We start from the raw sequence: 11,064 nt of genomic DNA on the forward strand, positions 1-11,064 counted from the left end.
AGATTTTGTTTTGCACTTTTATTAAAAGACCATTAGAAGAAATCATTGAGGTCATTAATGTATATTAACAGTGTAAGAATAACTGCATTAAATAAAGAAATGGCTCATTCATGGTCAGTGTTTAGATATGGGGATTCAGTGAGCTTGTTAAAGCAGTATTTAATTCATTGTGATTTAAATAAAGATGTACATTAGAGATTTTGTTTTGCACTTTTATTAAAAGACCATTAGAAGAAATCATTGAGGTCATTAATGTATATTAACAGTGTAAGAATAACTGCATTAAATAAATGGCTCATTCATGGTCAGTGTTTAGATATGGGGATTCAGTGAGCTTGTTAAAGCAGTGTCTCCAAACACATTTGTGTATGAAGCCTTAAGGTAGTGGACGTAGTTCTGCAGGCTGCGGTTGGCACTGTTCACTTGTTCCAACTGGTTCTTCATGTCTTGAAGTTTGCACTGAAATCGCTTCTCCATCTGAAAAATTAACCCCAAACTGTTTCTAGTAGGTCTTAATGTAAGCGCAATTATGAATATTTGACATGTAAGGAAAATGCAAGGAAAATATAAACAAGCGAAGCATCAGTGGCATGTTGCTGATTCCCACAAACATTGACTCGTCTCAGTTTTTGACTTCAATGACCTTTCCAGTGGTTCATGCTTACCGGATAATGATTTTTAGAATTTTGCAGAGATTGATGGGGTTGAATAAAAGCAATGTTATCACAGTGGCTTTTGCTTGTTTCGCGCTACAAAGAGATATCTAGCTGCTTAAATATTTTAGAGAAATATCAGATTAACTAAGTTTTCTAGAGGGGAAATATGATTAACAAAAAAAGTGAAGACAAAACAATTACGCACTTAAAAGAAGCCTAGAAGCAACTCTAAAAACTTGCTTCATAGACTTCCATTATCAGTATGTTTCTACTGAGCCTCTAGATCAGGGGTGTCAAACTCAATTCCTGGAGGGCCGGAGCCCTGCAGAGTTTAGATTCAACCCTAATTAAACACACCTGATCCAACTAATCAAGTCCTTCAGGCTTATTTGAAATCTACATGGTATGTGTTGGAGCAGGGTTGGAACAAAACTCTGCAGGGCTCTCCAGGAATTGCGTTTGACACCCCTGCTCTAAAGGGACATTATATTTCAATGCTTTGCATTTTGCAGAGAATTTTACAGTATAACGCTTTAATGATTTACGCTACAAAGAGATATCTAGCTGCTTAAATATTTTAGAGAAATAACAGATTAACTAAGTTTTCTAGGGGGGAAATATGATTAACAAAAAAAGTGAAGACAAAACAATTACGCACTTAAAAGAGATGCCTAGAAGCAACTCTAAAAACTTGCTTCATAGACTTCCATTATCAGTATGTTTCTACTGAGCCTCTAGATCAGGGGTGTCAAACTCAATTCCTGGAGGGCCGGAGCCCTGCAGAGTTTAGATTCAACCCTAATTAAACACACCTGATCCAACTAATCAAGTCCTTCAGGCTTATTTGAAATCTACATGGTATGTGTTGGAGCAGGGTTGGAACAAAACTCTGCAGGGCTCTCCAGGAATTGCGTTTGACACCCCTGCTCTAAAGGGACATTATATTTCAATGCTTTGCATTTTGCAGAGAATTTTACAGTATAACGCTTTAATGATTTCTGTAATATTTTCCAAATGTGGTGTTGTCGTGGAGCTTGTTTAGTATTGTGCAATGGAAAGTTTCAGGGCTCAAAGTCTGCTGGCGAACACTTACATCCTCTTTGCTGAGGCGCAGCTGACCCAGCTCCTTTTTAGCCAGGCTCAGCTGGCTCTCCAAATCCAGCATTTTAGACTGAGCTGAGCGTTCTTTGGACAGCACCCGCTCCAGGCTCTGGTCCACCTGTGAACAAAGACTCAACTTGAAAAGCATGTATACACTAACCTCACACAGGTGCAACATCTGTAGCATCAAAATGAAATTGCTGTGGACTGTGACCTGTCTCTGCGCCTCCTCCCTGGCCTGCTCCAGCAGTCTGTGGAGGGAGTCACACTCTCTGCTCCTCTCCTCCAGACGCAGCTGAGTGTTGTGGATGGTCTCTTCACGCTTAGCCACAACCTGAAGCAGATCCCTGTTCTGAGTGCTCACATCGTCCATCTTCCTGTGTGAACCAAGAAGAGCGAATGATACAAAAATGTGACCGTCGTAGAAATACTGGTAGGAAATTTAACAAAGTATTTAGCTTCAACTGTCTTTGTGTCAATTGGGTGTTTATGTTAAAAGACCCAATCAAATGTTATTAATTTATTGTTTTATTTTTCGAATTATTTTCTGCTAATATTTCCTGTTTAAAATTTAAAAAGTGATGCTTTCTAGCCAGTGGCAGGAGAGCAGAATATATTATATAATATTAGTAATATAATGATATAAATATATTTTGGTTTATTTTATAAAAGATGGAAATTTAAATATAAATAATAATTTTGCAAAGGTCTTTTAAAAATTGTATTATATTATAGCAGGAGATAATGCCATTTTATATATATATATATATATATACTATTTTGATTTCATGAGGTCTTTTAAAAATATATTTATGATATTATATTTCCTTTTATAATATGCATTTCAGCTGCATATTATAAAAGGAAATTTAAATATAATTATCAATTATTCATAATTTCTTTTAAAAATATTATAAATATTAAATTACATTATATTTATTATATTATATTAGAGCAGATGTGCAGCAGACCTTTCAGTGCTTTCTATGGAGCGTTTTAGCTGCATGTTTTCTTCAAGTACAAATAAGTTCTTCTCCTGGAGATTCTCTATTTTACAACTCTGCAGCTCCATCTACATACAAAAAAAGAAAATGCATCATGAAATGAAAAACCCTTCTGATTTCACTAATATTTGTGGTGTGAACATGAGTACACATGTGTGATCACCTTGATTCTGAGCTCAGACAGAGTGCTGTTCTGCTCTGTATTTCTCCTGTCCTGGATATGCATGTTCTCTCTGACCTCCCTGAACTCATCCTCCGAGTGCTTCAGAGCTTCACGCAGCATCTCCATTTCCTTCAGATGAGCCTGGAGCTGCTTGCGGCCCTGTTCCATCTCTCTTTCCATCTCCTCGCGGTCACTCTGTGCTTCCTTCTCCACCATCTCCAGCCTCAAAGAGTATTCCTCTGACTCCAAACGTGTCTTTTGCAACTGCAAGAATTACAAAGGGTTAATGTACTATGTCTCAGTGAAGATGGACTGTAATGAGCTGTGAGGGTGATATGTTAAAAGCACCTGACTCTTGTAACCCTCAACCAGACTCTCAAAGTCTCTGAGAGAAATTTTCAGACGCTGTACCTCCGACTGAGTCAAAGACAGCCTGTCCTCTGTGGCTGACAGAGTGCTCTAAAAGATGAGACATGCAAGACAAAGCACAAAAAATCTAAATCAGAGCTTAAATGGCTTTGGATGAATAAGAAAAGTCTAGATCTAGACAGATTTTTTTAGATTTATTGCCTCGAGTCTCTGGTTTTCCAGTTTGGTAGCTGTGCTCTCTGAGGTGAGGGAGTGTAGACGGCTGAGAAGCCCCTCTCTCTCTGTGCAGGACTTCTCCTCACAACTGTGCAGCTGTTCACTCAACTCAGTGAGGCGACTGCAAATACGACAATTGGGTAAATATCAGGAAACTTGACAAAAAAACAACTTTTATATTGAGTTTATATAATATTTCAATCCTCAAAAGACAAAAACAAGAAATTATACTTTAAATAAAGAAAAGCTGTTCAAAACCATTTTATTCAGAGTAATTCTCATTACTATATATATATATATATATATATATATATATATATATATTGTATCGCCCTATTTATATAGTGCCATTTTGGAGAGTATCCGCAGCTGACACAGAACAGCATACGCTGTTTACGTCCAGTGGATACTCTCCAAAATGGCACTATAGGGTGATGCGGAGGAGACAAATTGTTGAATAAAGTCGTTGTTATTTTTTTTTCTTTTGCGCACAAAAAGTATTCTCGTAGCTTCGTATAATTGCGGATGAACCACTGATGTCACATGGATTATTTTACAGACCTCCTTGTTACGACTCTGGACTTGGGATCATTTCAGTTGTATTGCTGTCTATGCGGGGTCAGACAGCTCTCAGATTCCATCAAAAATATCTTAATTTGTGTTCCGAAGATGAACTAAGGACTTACGGGTTTGGAACGACATGAGGGTGAGTAATTAATGACCGAATTTTCATTTTTGGGTGAACTAACCCTTTAAGCAGCACTGTTTAACATTGAATCTGAAATGTTTCTTGAACACAAAATCAACATATTAGAATGATTTCTGAAGGATCATGAGACACTGAAGACTGGAGTAATGGCTGCTGAAAACTCAGCATTGCCGTCACAAGAATAAATTACATTTGAAAGTTATTTTAAACTGTAATAAAAATTATAATCTTAAAGATCATTGTTTAAATGTATTTTAATGTAATATGGTAAAATGTAATACATTATGCTAAAAAGAATGAATGGATGAAATAAAGATAATATGGATAAAGTAAATTAAGTAAAATGCTCAAAAACATGTTTGGCTGAGCTTCAGTGAACACTTAAAGCAAATGAAGAAAGAGTCTCTGACTTATTTAAGGTGGTGATCTCCAACTCCAGCTGGTTTTTCTCTCTGTTCTGTTTGGAGTAACGCTGCCGAAGCTCCTCAGCAGTGGAGAGAGCCTCTGCTAACTGAGCTTCCTGAAGAGATGACAGAAACCGCTTGGTTCATACTGGCCAACTGCATAAAAATCAGTCTTTCAAACAAACTGTAAGATGTGAGACAATGTCAAGTCAAGTGAATACATGAGCCAGCAGTGCCATATTAAAATAAAGGACTTTGGGAGAATTATTTAAGCAATTAGCACTTTGTAAACCACGAAGGTCTACAGAATCTTTCTATAAATTTTATGAAACCCTGTAGCACAGTTCATTTATTGTTCTTCTGTACAGTACCTTGTCCAGGAGTTGTGCAGCTGTATTCACACTTTGTTCAGCCTGTTTCCTCTGGTCCTCCAAGGTCTGTTTGTAGACGTCTCTGTCTCCTTCACAGTGCTGCTTCAACTCTCTCATCTGCTCCAGCAGGCCTTGCACCTCCTCCTGTTGATGCTGCAGTGTCCCTTCCAGCCTCTGTGCCACAGTACAGTACATACTTACATGATGTTCCACTTTACATCAATGAAAACCACGACTAAGGTAAAAATCCAAGTAGGGTTACTTGAATCTGAGCCTCCAGCCGATTATTTTCAGCTTCTTTCTTGTGCAGCTGATTCTGCAAGCGACTGCGGGTGGATTCAAGAACCTTTGAAAGCTCTCCTGCAGTCCTCAGATGCTCCTGTGATGACAATAACACTGATGCAAATTCACTATATGCAAGTATTCAGAAATGCAGAAGAGGTATTAAAACATGTCATAGAGGAATGTTACACAAATTAATAGAAAAATAAGAGAATTAGTGAGATATAATTATTACCTTTTCATTTTCAAAATTCTCAGCCATCTGATTGGCCGCTCTTTCTCTGTTGTTGAGTTTAGTCTCAAGTTTCTAAAAGAGAACGTTACTATAATACTATCAACAAAGTATTTCTAAATGGCTTAAGAAAAAATGAAGTCTTTCAAATCAAGTTTTTAAAAAGTCTCGTTTGTTCATTAAGGCTGCATTTATTTGATCAAAAATACTGTAAAAACAGAAATATTGTGACATATTATAACCATTTTAAATAATTGTTTTCTGTTTTATGTATTCTAAAAAAGAAAAAAAAACAATTCCTGTGACGGCCGATTTGGTGCCTGAAAAACGTTTTTAATTATTATCAATGTTGAAAACAGTTGTGCTGCTTAATATGTTTTCTAGAAACCCTGAAACAATGTTTTTCAGGATTCTGTAATGAATAAAAAGTTCAGCATTTATTTTTACAAATAGACATTTTGTTTTGTAAAATAAGTCTTTACTGCCACTTTAGATCAATGTAACGCATACTTTTTGAATAAAATGTATGTGTATCGGGCTCACAACATTATTATATACAGTGCCCTCCACTAATACTGGCACCCTTGTTAAATATGAGCAAAGGCATCTGTGAAAATAAATCTGCAAATCTTTCATCAAAAAAAAATTAATCATAAAATTCTAACCTATCATAGATGTAAAACAATTGATAGTGGTGGGAACTCACATTATGAAATAAATGTTTTTCTCCAATGCATGTAAATGTTGGTGTTAGTTTACAAACCCTTTTCTCAGCCTCAGAATCAGCTAGTTTTCTCATTAGCATCTCCCTCTCATCAGACAACCTCAATGCATCTGTCTGTGGTGAAAAGGACAGACGAAACAAACTTTTGTTTTGTTTACAAAAAAGTGCATATACACAATACTGCAGAACCAACAGTCTGACACAAATATGACACAAATTTAGTTTAACGGAAGTTCTTTTTGTACCTCCCGTCCATGCTGTTCCCTCAAAAGCCGTCTGAGAGTGCGATTTGTCTCCACAAACGTGTCTAACTTTTGCTCTAGTAGCTCATGTTGACGACCCAACTGATCAGAGTGTGTCTTTGACTGTTTTTTGTCCTGAATACACAAAGTTTAGTCAAGTCTGTGTTTGTTTTACTAATCCTTTTCTGTTTATTCACAGCATATTTATACGGTCAGATAAATAATCCTGATGGAAGAAAATTTATGTATTTTAAACGATTAATGTGATATGAATAAAAAATACCACTAACCTTAATACAAGTATGCAACGTTGCGTCCCCTGTGTAATGTTGTTTGAAAGACCCGGTAGACTTTCGCATGGATAACAATAGCCGCCAATCGGAGACGCGTCTGACGCTCTAAGTCCCGCCTTCAACATTCTGTTTTGAATCTGATTGGCTGGTTCGAAATTTAAGCGACAAAAAATTGAGAAGTGTGTTTAACGCCCAGTAAACTTGAACTGGAGCTTATTGGGTTTCTATGCCAACGACGCGTTACTATGTACACCTCAGTTTTTAGCCTGTCCGTGAAATTTTCTCAGAACTTGCTATTTTATACAGTCTGATGTGGTGCCATTAGAATGTACAGCGTGTATTTTAATTTGTAGGAGTGTCTTACCTGACATGCGTTAGCTTCATTTCGAAAAATGCATGACAGATTGTTTTACTAATCCTTTTCTGTTTATTCACAGCATATTTATACGGTCAGATAAATAATCCTGATCGATGAAAATTTATGTATTTTAAACGATTAATGTGATGTGAATAAAAAATACCACTAACCTTAATACAAGTATGCAACGTTGCGTCCCCTGTGTAATGTTGTTTGAAAGACCCGGTAGACTTTCGCATGGATAACAATAGCCGCCAATCGGAGACGCGTCTGACGCTCTAAGTCCCGCCTTCAACATTCTATTTTGAATCTGATTGGCTGGTTCGAAATTTAAGCGACAAAGAATTGAGAAGTGTGTTTAACGCCCAGTAAACTTGAACTGGAGCTTATTGGGTTTCTATGCCAACGACGCGTTACTATGTACACCTCAGTTTTTAGCCTGTCCGTGAAATTTTCTCAGAACTTGCTATTTTATACAGTCTGATGTGGTGCCATTAGAATGTACAGTGTGTATTTTAATTTGTAGGAGTGTCTTACCTGACATGCGTTAGCTTCATTTCGAAAAATGCATGACAGACTACAGACTAACCAGCTGACAACCATCTGCTTGAGATGTTTACTTTATTTCACTGACAAATATTTATCACTTTTGTCATCAAAAGATGATGCATAGCCAAAAGTTCTTGGTTAACTGGACACTCCAAATGTCCAAAGCAACTTTCACATAACCATTACTCCGTAAGATCACATTTTAAGTTAAACCCCTTGAGAACCCAAGGACGAAACACATCAATATGAACATTCAGTAAACCACAGCTTCAAACCTCAGATTGGACATTTATGAACAGAGAACAGTAAGCCAAACAGAGGTAGACGCAAGCATCTACATGATCTATCACAGGGCTGAGCTCATCTGCTTAGGTAACCTGAACACCACATGATGAGAGTGGCAGCACTTCAATATTACAAAAGGAAGAAAATTAATTCAAAACAACAAGAAACAGTAACTTGTGTAAAAAAAAAAAAAAAAACTGTCATTTGTTGAAAAAAAGACTAAATCACTAGATTATAAATTTGTCGATAATCTGATTTCAAGCTAGTTCACAAAGATGGAAAAAATTGGATGATTTCAGAACAATCCTAAAACCCATTCACAATCTCTACAGATTATATGAGGTTGTTTTACTTTAAATAGCATTTGGTTCAGGTTGCGCTTTGCTTCACAAAGTAAAAGAAAACACTATGAGAGAAATACATAAATTCAGTCTAGTAGTAAAACAAAACATGGGGGGGGGAGGAAGACTACCATTAGATGGCATCAAGTTTGTTTTTTAAAGTTGTGCTGTGGTATCAAGTGCTTCAAGTTGGTGCAGCGATGACAGAAGCTTTGATTTTATGACACTCCTTGTGTGGCCTTCTGCACATGTCGGTACCAGTTCTTCACCTTGGTATTTTCCATCATATCATCAAATGCCTGAAGGCCTTCCATAACCCTCAGAACACCAAACACGGCCTGAGTTGAAAACAAAGTATAAGAAGGTATTTTCCACCATACCACAGATAATTAAACATATGTTTATTAACATAAACACAAAAAAAATATTAGGCAGCATAACTTTTTCAACTCTGGGTGCTGAATAATGGCTGCTGAAAATTCAGCTTAGTCATCAAAAGAATAAATTACATTTTAAATATATAATTAAAAAAATAAATTTAATTGTAATAATATTTCACAATATTACTGTTTTTACTAGGGATGTAATGATTAACCGCGAGCTGGTCGAAAATCGATTCAAATGTGGCGATTCAGATCGGTTGAGATGCCAAACAAATCGAGAAACAATTGGAGTAGGAGTTTATAAGAATGTATCTCTGAGGGGAACTGACTATCATTAGAAAAGTTTACGTGGTATTTTCTTTTCATCTTGCCTCTGAACAATGCATGTTAAAGTAGTGTTCATAAGCCAGCTCTGCTTTGTTTACAGCGGTACCCCAGGAAACACTGTATCATTGCTGTTCATAAGCGCCACCTGCTGTCAGAGAGTGCATCTGCATCTCATTCAGAAAACTTTAGAACCGTAGTGTATTTATATATTTTGAATAAGATTTTAGACTGAGAGAGAAACACATACCAGATCTGCAAGGTTGGGTTGATCGCCTCCCATTAATTTCTTGTTTTTTCCAATGGCTGCCACCCAATCATTGACAGCCTTGTAGAGATCCTGTCTCACATCATCTTGCAGATGGTGTCTGTGTAGTATGAGGTTAACCTTTATAATCAAAACATTTTTGACAAATATCTTATGTAAAATGCACTGCCCTCAAAAACCTACTTCTTTTTCAATCTCTTTGAAATGATCCACATGGCAGCAGCTCCAAAATACTTTGCAAAGAATCCCTCAAATGTGTCAAATTTGCCTTCTCGTACTATGTAGTCAAAGGATGCAAGGGCTTCAGTCGGCGTGCGGTAAACATTTGGGGAAATTAGGTGCACCAGCCACTCATCTGCCCATTTCCGCCATTTAATCTCCTCTCTGGCCAAAAAGTGTTATTAAAAAGCTCATACAATAATTAATACAATAATGTAAATTCAATTTAAAAAAGTTAATAAAGCAATCACTTTCAGACATAACTGATTTGCTTTACTTTCTGGTGTCTTTTCCTGGATATAGATGATCAGCATCTGTGTCTCGCACCATGACCCAGTATTTATTGCCAAACTCTATCACATCTTTTCCACTGTCATTTTTTGCCTTCATCTCAGGATAACATGCGAGAATCTCCGATATAGTTTTTTCCCTAAAAGAAGCAGTGAACAGACAATCAAAATTTGCATTTATATTTACATTTATTTGCCTAACGAAAAAAACTATTAGAAAACTGAATACAGTGCTCAAATTTAGGAAAATATTAAATAGTCAATTTCCAATTAGTACTGTAAAGAAAACTTTGTTTATTGTCGGAAGAATAACCATATTTGGGGTCCATAAAAAATAAACAAAAAAACTTTTCTAAATGAATATAATACACAAATATACCAATGTACCAAATATACCAATATGTTTATGCTACAAATAGTCATTAAAAGCGCTTAAAACAAATAAATTCTAACATCCATAGATTTGATACTCCAAGATACTCACTTGCTGACCAGGTATGTCTTCAAAACACTAACTATTACAGAAGAATCGTTGAGTTGCTGTTGAGATATAAACAAAGAGAGGAACTTGATGAGTAGAGGTATCATATATCAGGAAGAGGATATCGATCATAATCAGAAAGACAGATGAATAGCTACATACCACCGTCTCGTTCACCATCAGGATGGGAACTTTTCTATAAGTGGACCACTTGACCTCCTGTCGCATAACGGGATTGACCTCCACAACTTCATATGGCAGACCATGATAATCCAGGAAGGCTCGCACCTTGCTGCAAAACGGACAGGTTTTATACTGATACAGAGTCAACTTCAGATCTGTCCCCAGCTCAGGAGCCTAATAAAAACAAGTTAATAAAACCATAGTGAGCAAACAAACCCAAAAAATAAGGGCACATTTGAACACTTTCATCCAAAAATACTGCCTGAACTGGATACTTACATTTGATTTTTCCTCTGCAAGGTGACGCTGTAGCGTGAGTTTGACGGTCTGGTACAAGCCGAAACCACCACCGAGCAGGAAAGCGCATCCCAGGACTCGCCCACTGCCACGCACCGGCGCAGCGAGCGAAAGTCTGGATCTAAATCCTGCTCCGCCGGTACCGTAAGCTCTTCCTTGGCATCTCATGGAGATTCTCGGCATTAATGCTGCGGTGTTTGTTACCCGGCATGTCGGCGTGTCTAAAACTAACCGGCCGACCTTACTAAGCGTTCTCGCACAGGCCGCCGCCATCATGATTTTACATAAACTCCCACAAGTACGGCAAGCGCGATGGCAAA

General features: G+C 37.1%; 2 protein-coding genes across 2 annotated transcripts; both read right to left on the reverse strand.

Annotated features, from left to right (window-relative positions):
- Positions 1-179: 179 nt before the first annotated feature.
- LOC107600023 (outer dense fiber protein 2-like) lies at positions 180-7,150 on the reverse strand. The gene is made up of 15 exons (XM_016291791.1): positions 7,131-7,150; positions 6,684-6,699; positions 6,477-6,608; positions 6,271-6,345; positions 5,511-5,582; positions 5,256-5,372; positions 4,994-5,167; positions 4,629-4,738; positions 3,495-3,630; positions 3,273-3,383; positions 2,925-3,188; positions 2,729-2,829; positions 1,972-2,134; positions 1,750-1,875; positions 180-477 (listed from the first exon to the last, which is right to left on the reverse strand). The coding sequence occupies exons 1-15, from the start codon at positions 7,148-7,150 to the stop codon at positions 313-315; spliced, it is 1,782 nt and encodes a 593-aa protein (XP_016147277.1). The 3' UTR covers positions 180-312.
- A 576-nt stretch (positions 7,151-7,726) lies between these two features.
- LOC107600004 (prostaglandin E synthase 2) lies at positions 7,727-11,064 on the reverse strand. Its single transcript, XM_016291770.1, has 7 exons — positions 10,727-11,064; positions 10,427-10,621; positions 10,268-10,323; positions 9,771-9,923; positions 9,458-9,658; positions 9,257-9,374; positions 7,727-8,637 (listed from the first exon to the last, which is right to left on the reverse strand). Exons 1-7 carry the CDS (start codon positions 11,018-11,020, stop codon positions 8,518-8,520), a joined length of 1,137 nt encoding a protein of 378 aa, XP_016147256.1. The 5' UTR covers positions 11,021-11,064; the 3' UTR covers positions 7,727-8,517.

Source organism: Sinocyclocheilus grahami, unplaced genomic scaffold, assembly GCF_001515645.1.
Source record: "Sinocyclocheilus grahami isolate Dianchi unplaced genomic scaffold, SAMN03320097.WGS_v1.1 scaffold276.1, whole genome shotgun sequence".
NCBI classification, from domain to species: domain Eukaryota; kingdom Metazoa; phylum Chordata; class Actinopteri; order Cypriniformes; family Cyprinidae; genus Sinocyclocheilus; species Sinocyclocheilus grahami.

Excerpts from the sequence above, each read along its gene's own strand:
- LOC107600023 (XM_016291791.1), bottom strand. The coding sequence starts at position 7,150 with ATGAAGCTAACGCATGTCAG. Across the intron at positions 5,583-6,270 it reads ATTCTGAGGCTGAGAAAAGG|AAACTTGAGACTAAACTCAA; the intron begins GTTTGTAAACTA and ends GTTCTCTTTTAG. Across the intron at positions 478-1,749 it reads TGCGCCTCAGCAAAGAGGAT|ATGGAGAAGCGATTTCAGTG; the intron begins GTAAGTGTTCGC and ends TTAATTTTTCAG.
- LOC107600004 (XM_016291770.1), bottom strand. The coding sequence starts at position 11,020 with ATGATGGCGGCGGCCTGTGCGAGAACGCTTAGTAAGGTCGGCCGGTTA. Across the intron at positions 9,924-10,267 it reads AAGACATACCTGGTCAGCAA|GGAAAAAACTATATCGGAGA; the intron begins GTGAGTATCTTG and ends TGCTTCTTTTAG. Across the intron at positions 9,659-9,770 it reads CCAGGAAAAGACACCAGAAA|AGAGGAGATTAAATGGCGGA; the intron begins GTAAAGCAAATC and ends CTTTTTGGCCAG.